Below are 16,805 nucleotides of genomic sequence, written 5' to 3' on the forward strand. Positions count from 1 at the left end.
TAGGGTCCTAAAGATGCGGTCCTAAAAATGTGGTCCTGAGAGTGCAGCCACTCCAGTTGTGCAGGAATACCCTTCTCCATTTCAAAAGTTAGCATTGTAACTGCTAAAACATACACTTACCACAGTTACGTTTTTTCATGTTTTTGAGAAGAGTAAATATTTAAAACTAGACTTATCGTCATATTATTGTCTTATAAAGCGGCTCTGGTTAAAATGAACTCAAACGTGCGTCACTGACTGTCGTGGGTGTGTTTGGAGCTGAACGTCCCGCGCGTTGTTCTACATGTCGGTCGCGTGCACTTTTCTGCCTTCTCCCTCCGTTTAAACGAACAAGTATTCGTTAAATATAGTTGGTTATGGCACTGCCAGCAAGACCACATGTTTTCTTGGGTATTTTTGCTGTTATTCAGATTAAATTTACCTTTCAGGATTTGTCATCCAGTGGTAAGTCATTCATTCTTCTCTCATGTTTTCACTAAATAGCAAAAATACTGAAGAAAGCTAAATTCATCTCTGAGCTTGAGGATTATATATGTATGTATAAATTTATGATCTGCACTTGAGCTAATATTAACTGTCATTTAATAATGCCGATTTGATTTTTGAGTGACTTTTAAGACTTGTTTATATCTTAAATTTTATATTTCTTATAGCTTAATTTGTACATTATACTATCACTTTGTTATTATTATGAATTCTCACAAAAATTTATTAGGCTTCTGGTTTTATTTTGTTTGTATTACTGTGCAGGACATACTCAAGTTGTATGAATTTAATTTTAAGTTCTACATATATTTGAGATTCATACAAAACGTGACCTATAAATTACCATTTGTACTGAGTAACTGAGTACAGTATGGGTTCAAAACTTTTCAACTTGCAAGCAAAGATTCTAGATGCCAATAAATGACAGCAGAACAGCAAAATGAATGAGTGTGCAATAAAAATTCATTGACTTTTTTATCATTAGTTTTTAAATAAATTTCTTTTTTTTTTTTGCAATTTATTTGCAATCTGGTACTGAGAAACTTGCTGAGTATAACAAAATAAATATCAGCAATGTTGTTCAGGTCAGACATTAAAAAGCAATGTGTTTGTACTTGATTTAAATACAGTAAGTATTTCAAAAGCTTGCTTGTCTTTGTCAGCATGTTGAAAATAAATGTGATAGACCAGCGGGCATGACACGCAGTTTCAATGCCAGACTGGAAAAGAGCAGCCCTCTGTGCTGAAGGTGCAGGGTCTCGTCAGAAAGCTTTACTGAAGCATAATCTGACATTAGTTTGAACATGTATGGTGCAGTATCAAAGTAATGTTGGCGGAATCCAAACAAAAAAGTACACAAGAAAGAAGTGAGCAAACAGAAAGTCTGTGATACTCCATTCAAAACACTCCTGCCCCTCACACTTGGCTGTCCTGTGCTGAGGAATCCTGAGCATGTTTCACACTCTTCTGTTACAGAAGTACTGGACACATGCACTTCTGTCACTCCAGGATGTGAGGAACACTGTTTATTTGCATTACAGGTCATTTGGAGCTGCTGAAAATCATTTTCAATGTTACATCCTGTGCTTAAGAAAACAGCAGAAAGAAAGTGTTTTCTGTGAAATTCCTTGTTTCAGAGAACAATAATTTTGCAATATGATTGTTTTTTAGACTTGTCTTCTTTGTTCAGGAGTCTCCTGTTTTACCTTTGAGAGACCCTCCAAGCAAGAGGACGCAGGCGTAAACCTCACGTTTGACAGTAAGAGACAGAGGAGATGGATGTTCACATCCAAGCCAGAGGTGGAAATCAGTCAGAACCAGGAGCTGAAGCGATATGTAGAGCACGGCAGGTTGGATTCAGAGCGCTTTCCAGAAGTTGTGACGAATGAGAGCCATGACAACTTATCCATTAAGGTGAACATACAGAAATGTATTATCACATCATACTTAAAACAAGCAAAGAAAAATAGTAGGATTACAATTGTGTTAAAATTTGTTATGTTTTAAAAAAATATTATTATTTATTATGGGTTTCAGCTGGAAGGGCATCCCCAGCATTAAAGATATGCTGGATAAGTTGGCAGTTCGTTCCGCTGTGGTGACCCCTGATTAATAAAGGGACTAAGCTGAAAAAAAATTATGAATGAATGAAAATTATTTATTATTATTATTTTTATTATTGTTGTTGTTGTTGTAAAACGCATTATACAGTAGCACAAAAACATTAGTGATATTTCTTTTTGTAGATGTTTATAATTGGGTTAATAATAATTAATCATATTATTATTATTGTTATAATTATAATAATAATCATTATTATTATAATTATTATTATCATAATAATTATTATTTTTATATGTCGCCAGTTTGTTCCCCTATCACAGGTGTTATGCTGAATGTCAGTGCAACATTTTACCCATATTTTGATTAATGGAGTTCAATTCTTTTATATATTTGAACACTGTAAATACTGTACATATGAAATGATAAAACGTCATTCAGCAGTAAGATCTGACTGTATTTATAACATGTGGAGGTATAAAATTTATCAGTTTCACATTGTGGTCATCATGGTTTCAGGAAATTCTTTAACTATAGTGAATCCTGGTGAAAGTTATTTACTGATTTCTGTAAATAAAAAGATGAATTTGTGATGACTTTAGGAGACATATTTACAGTATTTTTAAAAAGGTAAACAACATTAAAAACTGATTGAAGACTATTGAAGAATAGAGGCAAAGTAAATATGTGATAGCAATCATTTTGTATAGAAAAGGTGAAGCTGTTATTGTTTTATTGCGTGAAAATCTTTTTTCTGTTCATCAGAGAGATATGGATCATATCTACTACACATCCAAATTCTATAAGCTTACAGACAGTTCACACAAGGATTTGTGGGTAAATATTGAGAAAATGGACACTGGAAAAGTTCATGAAATCCTCTCCAACACACATCGACAAACTTTGGTAAGATCATACTGTCAGATACACTTCCTAAAAAAGTATTCATTAACTAATTACTTTTAAATACGCCAAAACTGTTGTTTTGCGTTACAGAGAGTCAATATGTCTTTTGATTTTCCTTTCTATGGACATTCATTAAGAAAAATCTATGTAGCAACAGGAGGTGAGAGCAATTTTTTATACAGTATATACATTACATACATACAATCAAACCCGAATTTATTCATACACCTGCCAAATTCTGACTTAAAGTTAGGCTACTTTTATTCAACCAGAAAGTTATTTTTTGACAGAAAATGGCGCAGGCTTCTCCCAAACGATAATTAGACAATGTACAAGCGGTGGAAATAATTTTTTTTTACATTTGAACAAAAATTTTAAGTCATAATTTGCCACGGGCATGAATAATTTCAGGCTTGACTGTACATACAGTGCTCATAACTGATTACACCCCAGTTTAAAAATGAATATTTGTTTCTATTTCTCAGTGAATATAGGCAATGTATTTTGGTGCATTTAAACACAACAGATTTATTAAACAGATATATTTATTCAAATAATATTTTACTCAAGCATATTTAGATATTGGAAGATAATACAAATAAATTCAAGCAAAATATTGCAAAAAAAATTCAACCTACAATTTTTTTTTCTTTTTGCTTCTTCGTTTTGCTTTTTTTTTTCTCTTTTTTAATTTGTATTTAATATTTTTCGATAACATATAAATTAGGTATACTAGTTTTTGGACCGTTATTGTAAGTTATTTTGTTGGATGCGCTCCAGATTTGGCTTCAGTACTGACTAATCTAATGTATATGCACAAATATAATATTGTATCGCTTCCTATTAGATTTATGAGGAGTTTACTCGTACATGCTGAGCACTGTACTTATTTCCAAAAAAATGAAAAGATACCTGCCAAACCTTGTCATTTATTTTTATTTATATTATTTTCCATTCAGGTTTTATCTACACTGGAGATGTTGTCCACAAAATGCTGACGGCTACTCAATACATCGCTCCCCTAATGGCCAACTTTGACCTCAGCATCTCACAAAACTCAACAGTCATTTACTGTGATAATGGTAAAATGGGACAGACTATCATTTTAAAGTGTTATTTGCATTGTTGAATGTGTTCAATCTGAATGGTTATATTATCAATAGGCACAGCTCTTGTTGTTCAGTGGGAGCGAGTGCATCTCCAGGACGAGGCTCTTCTAGGCAGTTTTACCTTCCAGGCAGCCTTATACGCTGATGGCAGAATCACCTTTGCATATAAAGAGGTATGTTATATACTTTTAGCGCTGACACTGCTGCATTGATATGGATGAGTCAGGGTTTGACTCTCATCTGCTTGTAGATTCCAGTTGACATTAGTAAGATCAGCTCAGTGGATCATCCTGTGAAAGTGGGGCTTTCTGATGCATTTGTGGTTCTTCATAATATTGAACAGCTTCCCAGTAAGTTTTTTAAAAAATTTATTTGCCCATTGATCTTACCTTTTATATCTTATATACTGTACTACTGTAGTTGTATTATTTTGAATGTGCTTGTTCTGTTTTCACTCATTCATGTTTTTGTTTTGCTGCATGTTTGCCATTTTTATTCTTTTTCTATTTTATTTCCATTTTAGTTTTTTTGTTATTTTAGTTCTTAATAGCAACTTTGTTTCATTTAGCAAGGTAAATTTGGATGTTTCTGAAAGTGCCCCAATTATGGATTCTGAAGTCCATATATTGGTTTTGGGAGTCCTCAACAACAGTTTGACATGCAAACAAGGTTAAAAACAAAACAAAAAACGCATACTTCATTGTCTTACAATATGCATTACATTGTTTGCTTAATTAATCCCAAATCAGGTATTTATAATTCATTTAGAAAACGGCTCATTTTAATGACTCTGAGTTGACTCCTGCTTTTGAGAGTCAATAATTTTATACACGATGCACTTTCAGATTTCAAACTCAGCTGAATATTTTATACACTTAGAGAGCTGTGTTACACACTGCATGTAAGGTCATTATGAAAAATAAAATAGGGACCATTTATGCACTGTATATGAAACATTCAGATGCAAAACAAAACTTGACATTTTCTGATCAAATTAGCATTTTCCTATATGTGTACAGTAGGTTCAGTAATTTCACGTTTGTGGTGAATAATATGTTATTTTTTTTAACTTGAAATAACTGAACCTACACAAACTGTAGGAGACTAAGAAAAATTCTCCTTTTAGAAGAAAACTTTAGATTTAATCTGCACTTGAATTAATCTGAACTCCTCTTATCCTATATGAATTTCAGTTAACAGTTTATTTAACATTTATTTTAGTTAACATTTTTAGTTTAGCAGTTTTGCCTATTCTAGTCTTCATTTTGTGGTTTTAATAAATCCTCTTTCATCTTTTTCCATGATAGATGTTTGGAGGAGAACTATATATGAGTATCATCGTGTAGAGCTCTTAAAATCTAAGATCACGAATGCGACTGCTGTTGAGATGCTTCCGCTGCCGAGTAAGTCTGAACTGCTCACACATTCATTCATTCAATTTTTTCGGCTTAGCCCCTTTATTAAACTAGGGTCACCACAGCGGAATGAACTGCCAACTTATCCAGCATATATTTTATGCAGCAGATGCCCTTCTAGCTGCAACCCATCACTGGGAAACACCCATACATACTCATTTACACACACACACACACATACACTACGGACATTTTTAGCTTACCCAATTCATCTGTACCACATGTCTTTGGACTGTGGGAGAAAGTGAAGCACCGGAAGGAAACCCACACGAATGCGGAGAGAACATGCAAACTCCACACTGAAATGCCAACTGACTCAGCCGAGGATCGAACCAGCAACCTTCTTGCTGTGAAGCAACAGCACTACCGCGTCAATGCTCACACAACTAGATTTAATTTAATTATAATACAAATCCAGAGAAACAATATTTTCCTTTGAACTCTTTTGTATACAGTACTAATGTTGGGTTTACCAGCTGTTGTTTTCCATGTTTTGACTTGTTACCTTCGATATATTCCCAAAAGAAAAAAGAATCAGTCACACCGTCAAAACTTTGAGGTTTGCTTAGAGAAGAAAATGGATTTATTTAACTGATGTTTTAATGATTCATTTAATAATAAAATAAATTTTGTAGTCTTAAATTAAACTAAGCATTTACAAACTTGTAATGTATTTTAGATCCTCTCACTCCACAACAAACTTTCCAGTATACATAACTGAACTTCAAGTCTAAACAGATTGATTTAAAACGAGAGCTAAGGGCGTGTGGGAAACTCACTTTACAAAAAACACAAATCCCTCTATCATGTGGCAGCAATATAAATGCATTTGCACTATGTTTATTTTTGCTTGCTCTTTGGTAAATGAATTTCTTTGAACTATAAACGGTACAATGTTTCAGATGATTAAAAAAGGTCCAAATTCTGGAAAATATTGTTTACTAAAACCCTCATAAGTAAATATATATTGTTCTGTTTTTTTCTCCTGCTGTCAGCCTGCCTTCAGTTCTCAAGCTGTGAGACGTGTGTTACGGCTCAGATTGGCTTCAACTGTAGCTGGTGCAGTCGCTTGCAGAGGTACCTACTTGAGTTTTTGATATCACTAGAACTACTGTTATGCAGCAAACTTCAACTATTAGGCTGTGTTCACACTTAAGAGGTATGATTTGATTTAGATGAGCTCTGAAGCGATTGCACTGTTATTGTGGTTCAGTTGAATTAGTCTGCTATTCGAATCTTTGTGTGCACCAAATGACAAAGATGGCTTTTCTTCCAAACAAACTCAGGTGTGGTTCTATTGAAATATGAACACATCATGGAGCAAAAAACATTCAAAGAAACCAAAAACAGCACATGATATTATGAGGTTCCACCATAATAGGACAAAATACTCTGCAATGTCGATTACAGATCTTTCTTGGTGTGAGATAAAGATTGAGGAATTCCTGGTCCTGTTTTGACTCCTTTACAGATTCAGGCTTTTCACAAATATACATATTCAGTATATTGTTACGTGTCATGTTGGGTTTCTCTAGTCATAAAAATAACAGTGTGAATGCAAAGTAAACCAGCACTAAACATAAGAGTTCTTTTGGTCAAGAGCAAAAAAGAAAATAAGCAAACTGAACTACAAGTGTGAACACATCCTTAAAGGAGTAGTTCACCCAAAAATGTAAAATTACTTCATGATTTTCTCACCCTCAAGCCATCTTCAAAGTAAATGACTTTCTTCTGTCAGACGAACACAATCAGAGTACTTTTAAATTCTATCCTGGCTCTTACATGTTGTGTAAAGCCCTGGGTTTACTTCAAACAAAGTTCTTTTTCCATTAGTTGTTTGAGGGCAAAGAGTTGAGTGATGGTATACTGTTTTCAAACACTTCCACAGTAAATTATTGGGTCATTTTATTTTTGGGTGAACTATTTTTTTAAGCTCACTTTTAAAGCTGGACTCAACAGGTTTGTCCTGCAGGTGTTCCAGTGGATTTGACCAGTATCGTCAGGACTGGGTTGACAATGGTTGCTTAAGTGAGGTAACTATATTGTCCTTCATTCATTTTCTTGTCTAATTCTTCTTTTATTGTCCACCATCTTCCATTGTTATGGACTTACTGTGAATGTATTTTCAGATAAAGACCCAGAGCTGTGACAGAAAACAGTCCCTCGTTAGCAGTACTCCACCAGGGAAGACAGGACTCACAGCAGCTTCTCTAACTACAACAACATCGACCACATCAGCCTCCTCACTCACCGGCAACGTCACCGGCACAGACTTATTCATGACAAACCTGTCTACCAGCCTCTTTACTGATGGTATGTTTCAGTCTTCCTATGTGCTGCAGATCACTGAGACTTTATTTTTATTTTTACTGTATATTTTGCTCTTTTTAAATGAAGGCTTGATTGACAGTTCTTCTTAAAGGAACAGCTCACCTCTTCAAAACAATCTGTCATCTTGTTCCATATCTGTTAAAGTTTTCATTCAGTCATTTTCTCTTTTGGTCTTTTTGCATCACTGTTACAACCACACAGACTGCATAAAGCACACTAAAATCAATCACCACAAAACCCAGAACACCCTGACATTGCAGTATGATTCTCATTTCTCTTCAATGTAAATATATAGTAATTGCTTGCTTCTGTTCTGTCTCAGATGGAGAGATGGGCATCTTAGAGAAGCAATCAGAGGAGCAAATGCAGACTGGTTTACTCATTGGCATTCTTTTAACAATGGTCCTAATGGTACTCGCTGTGTTAGCCACCATATACATGTACAACCATCCCACATCCAGCGCCAGTCTCTTCTTCATAGAGGTGAGCCGAGCAACTCGAGCAGATTCAGCTCATGAAGCATCTCTATATACACTACTATTCAAAAGTGTAGTATAATAAAAAAGTCAAGGACAAAAAAGTATATATATATATACATACATATACATACACATATAGTTAAAGTCTGATTGTTTTTTTCTTTTTTAAATATTTTCTAAATGATGTTTAACAGAGCAAGGACATTCACAGTATGTCTGATAATATTTTTTCTTCTAGAGAAAATCGTATTTATTTTATTTCGACTAAAATAAAAGCAGTTTTTAATAAATAAAAAAAAACATTTTAAGGTCAAAATTATTAGCCCCATTAAGCTATATTTTTCCGATAGTCTACAGAATAAACCATCATTATACAATAACTTGCCTAATTACCCTATCCTGCATAGTTAACCTAATTAACATAGTTAAGCCTTTAAATGTCCCTTTAAGCTGTATAAAAGTGTCTTGAAAAATATCTAGTCAAATATTATTTACTGTCATCATGGCAAAGATAAAATAAATCAGTTATTAGAAATGAGTTATTAAAATTATTATATTTAGAAATGTGTTGAAAAAAAATCTTCTCTCAATTAAACCGAAATTGGGGGAAAAAAATAAACAGGGGGCTAATAATTCTGACCTCAACTATATATATATATATATATATATATATATATATATATATATATATATATATATATATATATATATATATATATATATAATGATATACAGTATATACTGTAAATAGCATATTTTAAGGTAAAATATTCAGCAGTTGAGGGGATATTTCAGCAAAATTAATAATGTGTGGGGAAAATACAGGATACAGTGAAAAAATACAATGGTTACAATAAGTAAATACATTAAGTATTTAATACGTCACCATTTTTCACCAGATATTTACACATCCTGAGATGATTCTAAATATTTGAATATTCTAAACAATGTTGAAAACTGACCACTGACATCCACAATAGGGTAAAAAATGGCTACCTGTTTACAAAATTATTCAAAATATTAAAAGAAAAGAAAAAAAAACAGGTTTGAAACAAATTAAGTGTGAAAGATGTATTTATCATTTTTGACTTTTGACTAACTATATTTTAAATAAACATCTAAATAAGGTTTAATCGAATTGGTCAACATTTTGTTCATCTAAGTCCCTGATTTATCGCTACAATGAAATGAACACATTTAGCCAGAACACATTAAATTGAAATTTTACAACTTAAACATACAATTTTAATTCTTTTTCAAATCTGTAAGTGCTGTTTAACAGAGAAAGTACATTTTTCACAATATTTCCTATTATACATATTTTTTAAGTCTTATTTCTTTTAGTTGGCGGTTCATTAAACTGTAGCGATCCCACCTTAATAAAGGTACTAAGCCAAAAAGAAAATGAATGAATGAATAGAATAAAAGCATTTAGAAGAGAACATTATTAGCCTCTTCATATTTTTTTCGATTGCAAAAACAGAACTATAGAACAAACTTCTGTTGTCGAAGGACTTGTCTAATTAAGCAAACTTACCTTAACTATATAATTAAAATAGTATGAGTATCTTGCTAAATAACTAATAAAATATTATGCATTGTCATCAGGGCAGACAAGAGAAATGCATCAGAAATGTGTTATTAAAACTATTAAAAAATATGTTAACAAATCAAAAATATTTCTCTCTTAAACAGCTCTTTAAAAATATTTGAAGAATAAAAATTTCACAGAAGGACTAATAATTTAGAATTCAACTCTCTTTATATACTGATTATAATTGCATTTCACAGTTTGTCCACAAGATGTCACTGTCAACACTGAAACAGGCCGATGGTTTCATACACCCGTTTTGTTTACCTGTAAAATGACATTGCATTTTGTGTACTTTGCAAACCTTTTGTGTACAGTTGTGCTCTGAAAAAGCAATCTTACTTTTGTTCTGTAGAGACGACCGACACACTGGCCTGCCATGAAGTTTCGCCGAGGTTCAGGACACCCCTCATATGCAGAGGTGGAAGCCACGGGACAGGATAAAGAGGGCTTCATCATGATGGACTCTAGAGACAGTTTTCTGCTTGCAGACAGGAGAGAGAGCCTGTTTCTGACAGAGCCAAAGGAAGGATTCATCGTCTCTGACCAGAGAGAATGTTTCGTCATCATGGAGCACCGCTAAAGGTCAATCCAGTGCTTTTTATGAATTAGTTCCTCTGTTTTTGAGAGTAAGTTGCACTGGCTGCTGGGATGAATGAATGTGGTATTTGTTAGAGTGCTACAAATGCGAGAGATCTATTGCTCCATCATCACACCGAAGTGCTGTGTAAACAATGTGGATGCATTAGTGCTGTTTTCTGACCTGATGACGCCAGTGGAATTGAAGTGCTTAGGAAAAACCTTCTCAATTCAGCTTCTGTTTACTTTGCTTCTAAATGGAACCTTCTGGAGATGCAACGATGATGAATCAAGTTAGTGAAAAACCTCAAAAAACATTCAGTGTAAATCAGGGAAGGCTAAAGGTTGAACTGTATTTCTGCAAGTCTTACGTAATGGACCAAAATAAATCCGAATTCTTGTGGATTACGCTGTATGACCTTGGTATCGTAAATGAGATCCACAGTTATGAAGAACAATCTGAACTTTCAAAGTTCTTTGACATTTTCAGAATGTTTGCATATCAGAGAAAAACTGAGATACTATAAGGCGATCAAACACAAAAAAACAGAAAATCCTCCTTATTTTTAGGTGTAATCATTTACAAACAAGTCACTGTAATTAAATTACTGTCTGCTGAAAATGTAAAGTAAGGAGTTACTTTAATTTTTTAGGTCATTTATTTAGAGATATATTAGCTAGAAGTAATATACAGTAGAAGTCAGAATTATTAGCCCCCCTTTGAATTTTTTTTTCTTTTTTAAATATTTCCCGAAAGATGTTTAACAGAGCAAGGAAATTTCCACAGTATGTCTGATAATATTTATTCTTCAAGAGAAAGTCTTAATTTGTTTCATTTTGGCTAGAATAAAAACAGTTTTTAATTTTTTTAAAAATCATTTTGAGGTCAATATTATTAGCCTCTTTAAGCTATATATTTTTGGATATTCTACAGAACTAACCATCGTTATACAATATCAATCGTTATACAACTTGCCTAATTACCCTATCCTGCCTAGTTAACCTAATTAACCTACAGTAGTTATGCCTTTAAATGTCATTATAAGCTGTGTAGAAGTGTCTTGAAAAATATCTAGTCAAATATGATTTACTGTCATCTTGGCAGATTAAATAAATCAGTAATTATAAATGAGTTATTGAAACTATTATGTTTAGAAATGTGTTGAAAAAAAAATCTGCTCTTCGTTAAAGAGAAATCGGTGGAAAAAAAATAAACAAGGGGGCTAATAATTCTGACTTCAACTGTACTCGCCTTAAATACTGTACATAACATTTCTGTATAAATCAAGTCAAAGAAGCAGAATAATATGTATATATTTGTTATTCAGATTTATTTTATTTGTCTGACAATGGCACATGCTTAAGAAACAATGACATGTTTTAGAAATTTATGTCAATATATGGTATATATTAAATATAGTAATGTAATGTAAATGTATGTGTTGTTTTATATTTAATTTTATTATTTAATTTTATAAGTAAATTTTTTACTCCAATTTAAAGAATTAATAGTTTTATTTCTATTTTCTATCTAATTTCATTAGTATTTATGTGGCTTTTTAGTATCTAAATTACTAGTATTATAAGTATTATACTAGTACTAATGTTAGTACTAGTATTATTAAGTAATACTAAATTTATTTACTAAATTGATTACTTATTGATCAAATACGTTTTTTTCCTAGCAAAGTAATTAGACAATTTATTTACATTTATAAATAATTTAAGTACAATTTATAATGATATTAAATGTAATTAGTAATTAATTCGTTTTTGAAGTAACTTACCCAACAGTCATCCTCCTTAATAAATATACTCAATCTCATAAAAAGTCCCTATATTGTGGACATCCTCATAATAAATGTATGCTTTTTAATATGTATTTGGATTTTAAATGCCGTTAAACAGAAAAATAATACCTTATGACTGAGTTGCTATATTTACTGATATATTAAAGACTGTTTAATTGTATTTGGAACACCAAGAAATAAGTAAATAATAAATAACGTACCATTGTAATTTCCATAAAATCAAACAAAAAAATCCCATTTATTAATTTACACAGTTCATTTACACATTTACAATAAATCGATATCATTACAATACTTTGAAAACCTCTCTAATACCAAGTCTGACACCAGACATTTACATTATCAGCAAATGTAAAGTTTGTTCTGCATGACTGTGATTGATACACAAATCGCTGACACATGGCTAGAATAATATATTAAATCTGACAGTTAAATCATGTTTAAAAAAAAAAAATGAACCCAGGAAACAGTTGCTCCGAAGTGTAAAATATTGGCATTAAATCTTTGTTCTATTGTCAGTGAGACATAAAAGAAACAACTCATCCTTGCTCTCACCCTTCCCCAAAACGTGTGGTATCAAAATATTTATACCAATAATTATTTTTGGTGGACTGTCCCTCCTGCTTTGTGAAGTGATATGCTTAATCAAATGAACTCACAGTAATGGTCAAATTTCCAAACATTATTGTGTAATTTTATAGCATTTTCATGAATATTTCTAAGTAATTCAGACAGAATTATTAAGAGAGAGAGAGAGAGGTACTACAGCGACCTGATCCATGGCTTCATTGTAAGAGTGACATCAATCCATTTCAGTCTTTCCAACCCGTGCTTGAGTTCAGAAAACATCTGCATTGAGCCATCAGCTTGAAGGCACATGTGATCAGTGGCTTTGTAGTTGTTTAACCATGTGGTAATACTTGCTTCCATTATACTCTCTATGTGTCTTTATCTGAAATGTACAGATATAATAGAAAATTTAAATCATTTTGGATGTTTTGAACGCTAATAACTGTAGATGTTGAGTAATATAATAGAAATAAATCAGGTGATTTAAAGACGAAGAATGTCGTTTCTGAAGCATTTTAAAACAGGAAACATCATTCATCATTATCGATTATCAACAATTACCTTGTTTTGGAGGAGCTGGTAGTCGCCGCCGCAGTCTTCGAGATGAGCCGATGGTTTGTGTCTAAAACAAGTATAACGTCAGTTATAGTCATATAAGGGTGTAGAAAAGTTTGCAAGAATGTCACTTCTTTACAAGAAAATATGAAGACCTTGATTTTTGCAGTCTTGGACTTGATGAATTTGGTCTGTGGAGTTACATTCAAACCTGCATTTTTCAAAGCGGCAATTCTTGAGGAAATGTCTAAAACCTGGAAAACAGAAATAACACAGATGAAGGCAAGCAGATATTGAAATGGCTGTTCTGCTTTGTACAGAAATGACTTGTTATGTGAAATGTTATTGGAAGTTGTGTGACTCCCTGGTTCGAATGGTTAAATAGTTGTTTTAAACCTGTCATTATTTGGTAATATTTTATTACAAACTGTATTAATATATTGAATAAATATTTTTATTTAATACTTTCTATTTTTATTTAAATATATTTTTAATTTGGAAAAAAAAAAATATATATATATATATATATATATATATATATATAATATGTGAGTGTGTGTGTGTATTATTTGTTTATTTTTTTTAGCAATTTTGTGTTTTTAATAATTCTATTCAGCTTTTATTTTATTTCAGATAAAGTTAGTCATTTTTGCGCTAAAAACAAACTAGTATTTTAACCAAAACAACAAACTTTGTTTAAAAGCAACACAAAAAAATCAGTCATTATACCTAGACAATTATCTACTGTAAAACAATGTGTTTATTATAATTGAAAATATTGTCTAGACAACGGCTTAAAATAAAGTTTAAAAACTCAACATATTGCCTAGAAAACAAATGAAATAAATTAGGTTTAAGTAACATTTTAATTCAACATGTCTAACTAAATATAAAAGTTTATATAAGTTTAAGAAACAAAGATTAGCATGTGATGTAAGTCAAATAAATGTTTGGTAACACTTTTTTTTCATACAAACATTTAGACAATAAACAATACATTTTTACTTTGCTACTACATGCCAACTAGAGATCATTATCAATAGACAGCTTTATTATCTGATAAAAAATGATGGCCTCTTGTCAGACCTTCTTCTGATAATAAGTACATTTACAAGTATGTTTTCCTAGTGTATTAATAATCCTAAAATTCAACAGTACTAATACTGTAACTGAAATGTTATACTTTGTATATTTTGAATGAATTATTTTTATATTTTATATCAGACGATTAAAAGAATTGTGTAAAAGGCACAGCATGTCGTTTTTGCCAATAGAGGGAGCATGTTGACAAAGATGCATAGTTGTATTGTATTCCAGTTGTATGTGTTTTATCCATTAAATGTTATTATTACAGTGGTATGAGGCAGAGGAAAGCTAAAAGCTGTCGAAGCGAAATGAGAACACTGAAGCAATCGCTGATGAGAAGCAAACATGATGAGACAGAAAAGCAGCAGAGCTTTTATTATGCCAAAGTTCGGTTCTTCTGGTTGTGATCACATGAGGAAGAAGCAGCGCTGTTTTATTTTACTACCTGAAAATACATTGTAAGGGTTCTGTTGCAAAGCTGCTCTTTGCAGTCTAAAACCCACACAACAAAATAAAGCATCTTTGGAGTTTCCCTCTTTTTATAAAAACCAAACCAGAAATCAAGGGTGTATAACATCACTAGCATGATGATACAAGAGGACACAGTGTCACTAGATTTGCTTATTTCTCTGGATTTGAACAGTCTTTGAAAAATTTGGGATGACGTAAGTACATAAAGCTGAAGTCAAAATGTTTACCCCTTCTGTGAATTTTTTTCTTTTTTAAATATTTCTTAAATGATGTTTAACAAAGCAAGGAAAATAAGCTTTAACCAATATTTTTTTTCATTGTCTACAAAACAAACCACTGTTATACAATGACTTTCCTAATTACTCTAAGTTACTGTCATCATGGCAAAGGTTAAAGAAACCAGTTATTAGAAATGAGATATTAATACTATTATGTGTAGAAATGTCTTGAGAAAAAATCTTCTTTCTGTTAAGAGGGAAATTAAATTGGGAAAATAATATTTACAGGGGGGCTAATACTTTAGGAGGACTAATAATTCTGACTTCAATTGTAAGTCAGCAAAATATGTAATCCTGCCCTAAGTGTTTTTTGTATTTTTGATCTTTTAACAAAATAAAATCTTTCATATTGTGCCTTTAATAATACTGCTGATTAAATGGAGTGTTACTCTGAGATGCAGCTACTGTAAAACGATTGATAGAGTGAGCGAGCGAGCGAGAGCACAGCGTCCAGGCCGAACGCACCTGGAGCTCAGCCTGCTGCACCTGAGCTGCTGCTGAGGCCACCTGATCCTCCAGATGAGCCAGCTCAAGTTCAGTGCTGGATCCGCTAATGCCGCGCGCACACTCCTCAAGATCCCCCAGCTCAGCTTCCAGCCCGAACACTGTACCTGCCGCCACATACACCTGCACACACCAGACAGAAAATAAACTGTTAAACAGCCCATAATGACCAAAGAAATGTAGATGTCAGTGAGGCTCAGTACGTTCTCTTCTAGTCTGCTGAGCTGCTCGTCCAGTCTTCTGGCCTCAGCGGGGGGAATGCTGGAGAGGTCACTGTGATCTACTTTGGGCTGTTCTTCTTCCATAGAGCCGTGAATCAGATCTTCGGTGGCGTTTAAGACTTTCAGCACTTCTGTGGTGATGCTGCGCAGTGATGAGGCGGAGTATTTCTATTTAAGATAAATATATGGAGAAAGGAGCTGTAAATATTACATATTCAACTCAAATGCATATTAATGACAATGAATGAGGCTTAAAGTCACATAGTAAAATGTAAATTAGGGCTGCAAAATAGTATGGAGCTAATAATATGCCTAAACAATCTGCATTTGATTCCCAGGGATGGGTTGCGGCTGGAAGGGCCACCGCTGCGTAAAAACTTGCTGGATAAGTTGGCGGTTCATTCCGCTGTGGCGACCCTGGATTAATAAAGGGACTGAGCCGACAAGAAAATGAATGAATGAATCTGCATTTGAATTATGTTAATTTGAATTATTGACAATTGTAATTTAATAAATCTGAACTTTATATGCCGTCAAAATTGTTTTGAATTTTAAATTGTTAATTTGAATTTGATTTTCTTAATTTGAATTTTATAATTTGAGTATTGAACATTTGAAATTTAAGACAATTGAATTTTTCAAGGCTGAATTTTTTATAGACGTATTTTCAAATTTTGGTTCTGAATTCATAGACTGCAGATATACAGTTTGTAAAACTACAGTTTCATGTTTTTAAGATGAAGAAATTCAGATTTAGCAGAAAGTAGGTCAGAAGTGATCAACAGGGAAGAGTAGACAATCACCAAAAAGTGACTGGAAAAAAAAAAAACTAAGCATTTTGGCCAATCACAGA

General features: G+C 32.7%; 2 protein-coding genes across 7 annotated transcripts in view; one reads left to right on the forward strand and one right to left on the reverse strand.

The window, feature by feature from the left end:
• Nucleotides 1-54: 54 nt before the first annotated feature.
• Nucleotides 55-10,864, forward strand: plxdc2a (plexin domain containing 2a). 3 transcript variants are annotated; one of them, XM_087241011.1, is made up of 13 exons: nt 55-87; nt 1,676-1,899; nt 2,812-2,952; nt 3,043-3,112; nt 3,912-4,034; nt 4,116-4,234; nt 4,312-4,411; nt 5,369-5,464; nt 6,472-6,553; nt 7,449-7,509; nt 7,606-7,789; nt 8,130-8,290; nt 10,233-10,864. In XM_087241011.1, the coding sequence occupies exons 2-13, from the start codon at nt 1,765-1,767 to the stop codon at nt 10,458-10,460; spliced, it is 1,500 nt and encodes a 499-aa protein (XP_087097137.1). In that variant the 5' UTR covers nt 55-87; nt 1,676-1,764; the 3' UTR covers nt 10,461-10,864. The 3 variants fall into 3 exon arrangements, with proteins under 3 accessions (XP_087097137.1, XP_087097135.1, XP_087097134.1); XM_087241009.2 differs by lacking the exon at nt 55-87 and adding an exon at nt 236-444 and having other exon boundaries at nt 1,657-1,899; XM_087241008.2 differs by lacking the exon at nt 55-87 and adding an exon at nt 236-444.
• A 1,611-nt stretch (nt 10,865-12,475) lies between these two features.
• myripa (myosin VIIA and Rab interacting protein a) overlaps nt 12,476-16,805 on the reverse strand; it is a 37,826-nt gene continuing 33,496 nt past the window's right edge. For 2 of the 4 annotated variants that reach the window (XM_087241004.1, XM_087241002.1), the window contains 5 exons: nt 15,935-16,120; nt 15,714-15,854; nt 13,548-13,646; nt 13,399-13,459; nt 12,476-13,219 (listed from right to left, as the gene is read on the reverse strand). In XM_087241004.1, the coding sequence (XP_087097130.1) occupies nt 13,206-13,219; nt 13,399-13,459; nt 13,548-13,646; nt 15,714-15,854; nt 15,935-16,120 (501 nt within the window). In that variant the 3' untranslated portion in view covers nt 12,476-13,205. Of the gene's footprint in view, nt 13,220-13,398; nt 13,460-13,547; nt 13,647-15,692; nt 15,855-15,934; nt 16,121-16,805 lie in introns of all 4 variants that reach the window. The other 2 variants (XM_087241003.1, XM_087241001.1) reach the window with 1 other exon arrangement.

The sequence above is a fragment of the Danio rerio genome, chromosome 2 (assembly GCF_052040795.2).
Source record: "Danio rerio strain M-AB ecotype USA chromosome 2, GRCz13ab, whole genome shotgun sequence".
Classification (NCBI taxonomy): domain Eukaryota; kingdom Metazoa; phylum Chordata; class Actinopteri; order Cypriniformes; family Danionidae; genus Danio; species Danio rerio.

What these genes read in the sequence shown, in the direction of transcription:
- plxdc2a (XM_087241008.2), top strand. Translation starts at nt 357, where the DNA reads ATGGCACTGCCAGCAAGACCACATGTTTTCTTGGGTATTTTTGCTGTT. An exon ending in TCAGGATTTGTCATCCAGTG is followed by an intron (nt 445 to 1,675) that starts GTAAGTCATTCA and finishes TTCTTTGTTCAG; the next exon opens with GAGTCTCCTGTTTTACCTTT. An exon ending in TGGTGCAGTCGCTTGCAGAG is followed by an intron (nt 6,554 to 7,448) that starts GTACCTACTTGA and finishes TTTGTCCTGCAG; the next exon opens with GTGTTCCAGTGGATTTGACC.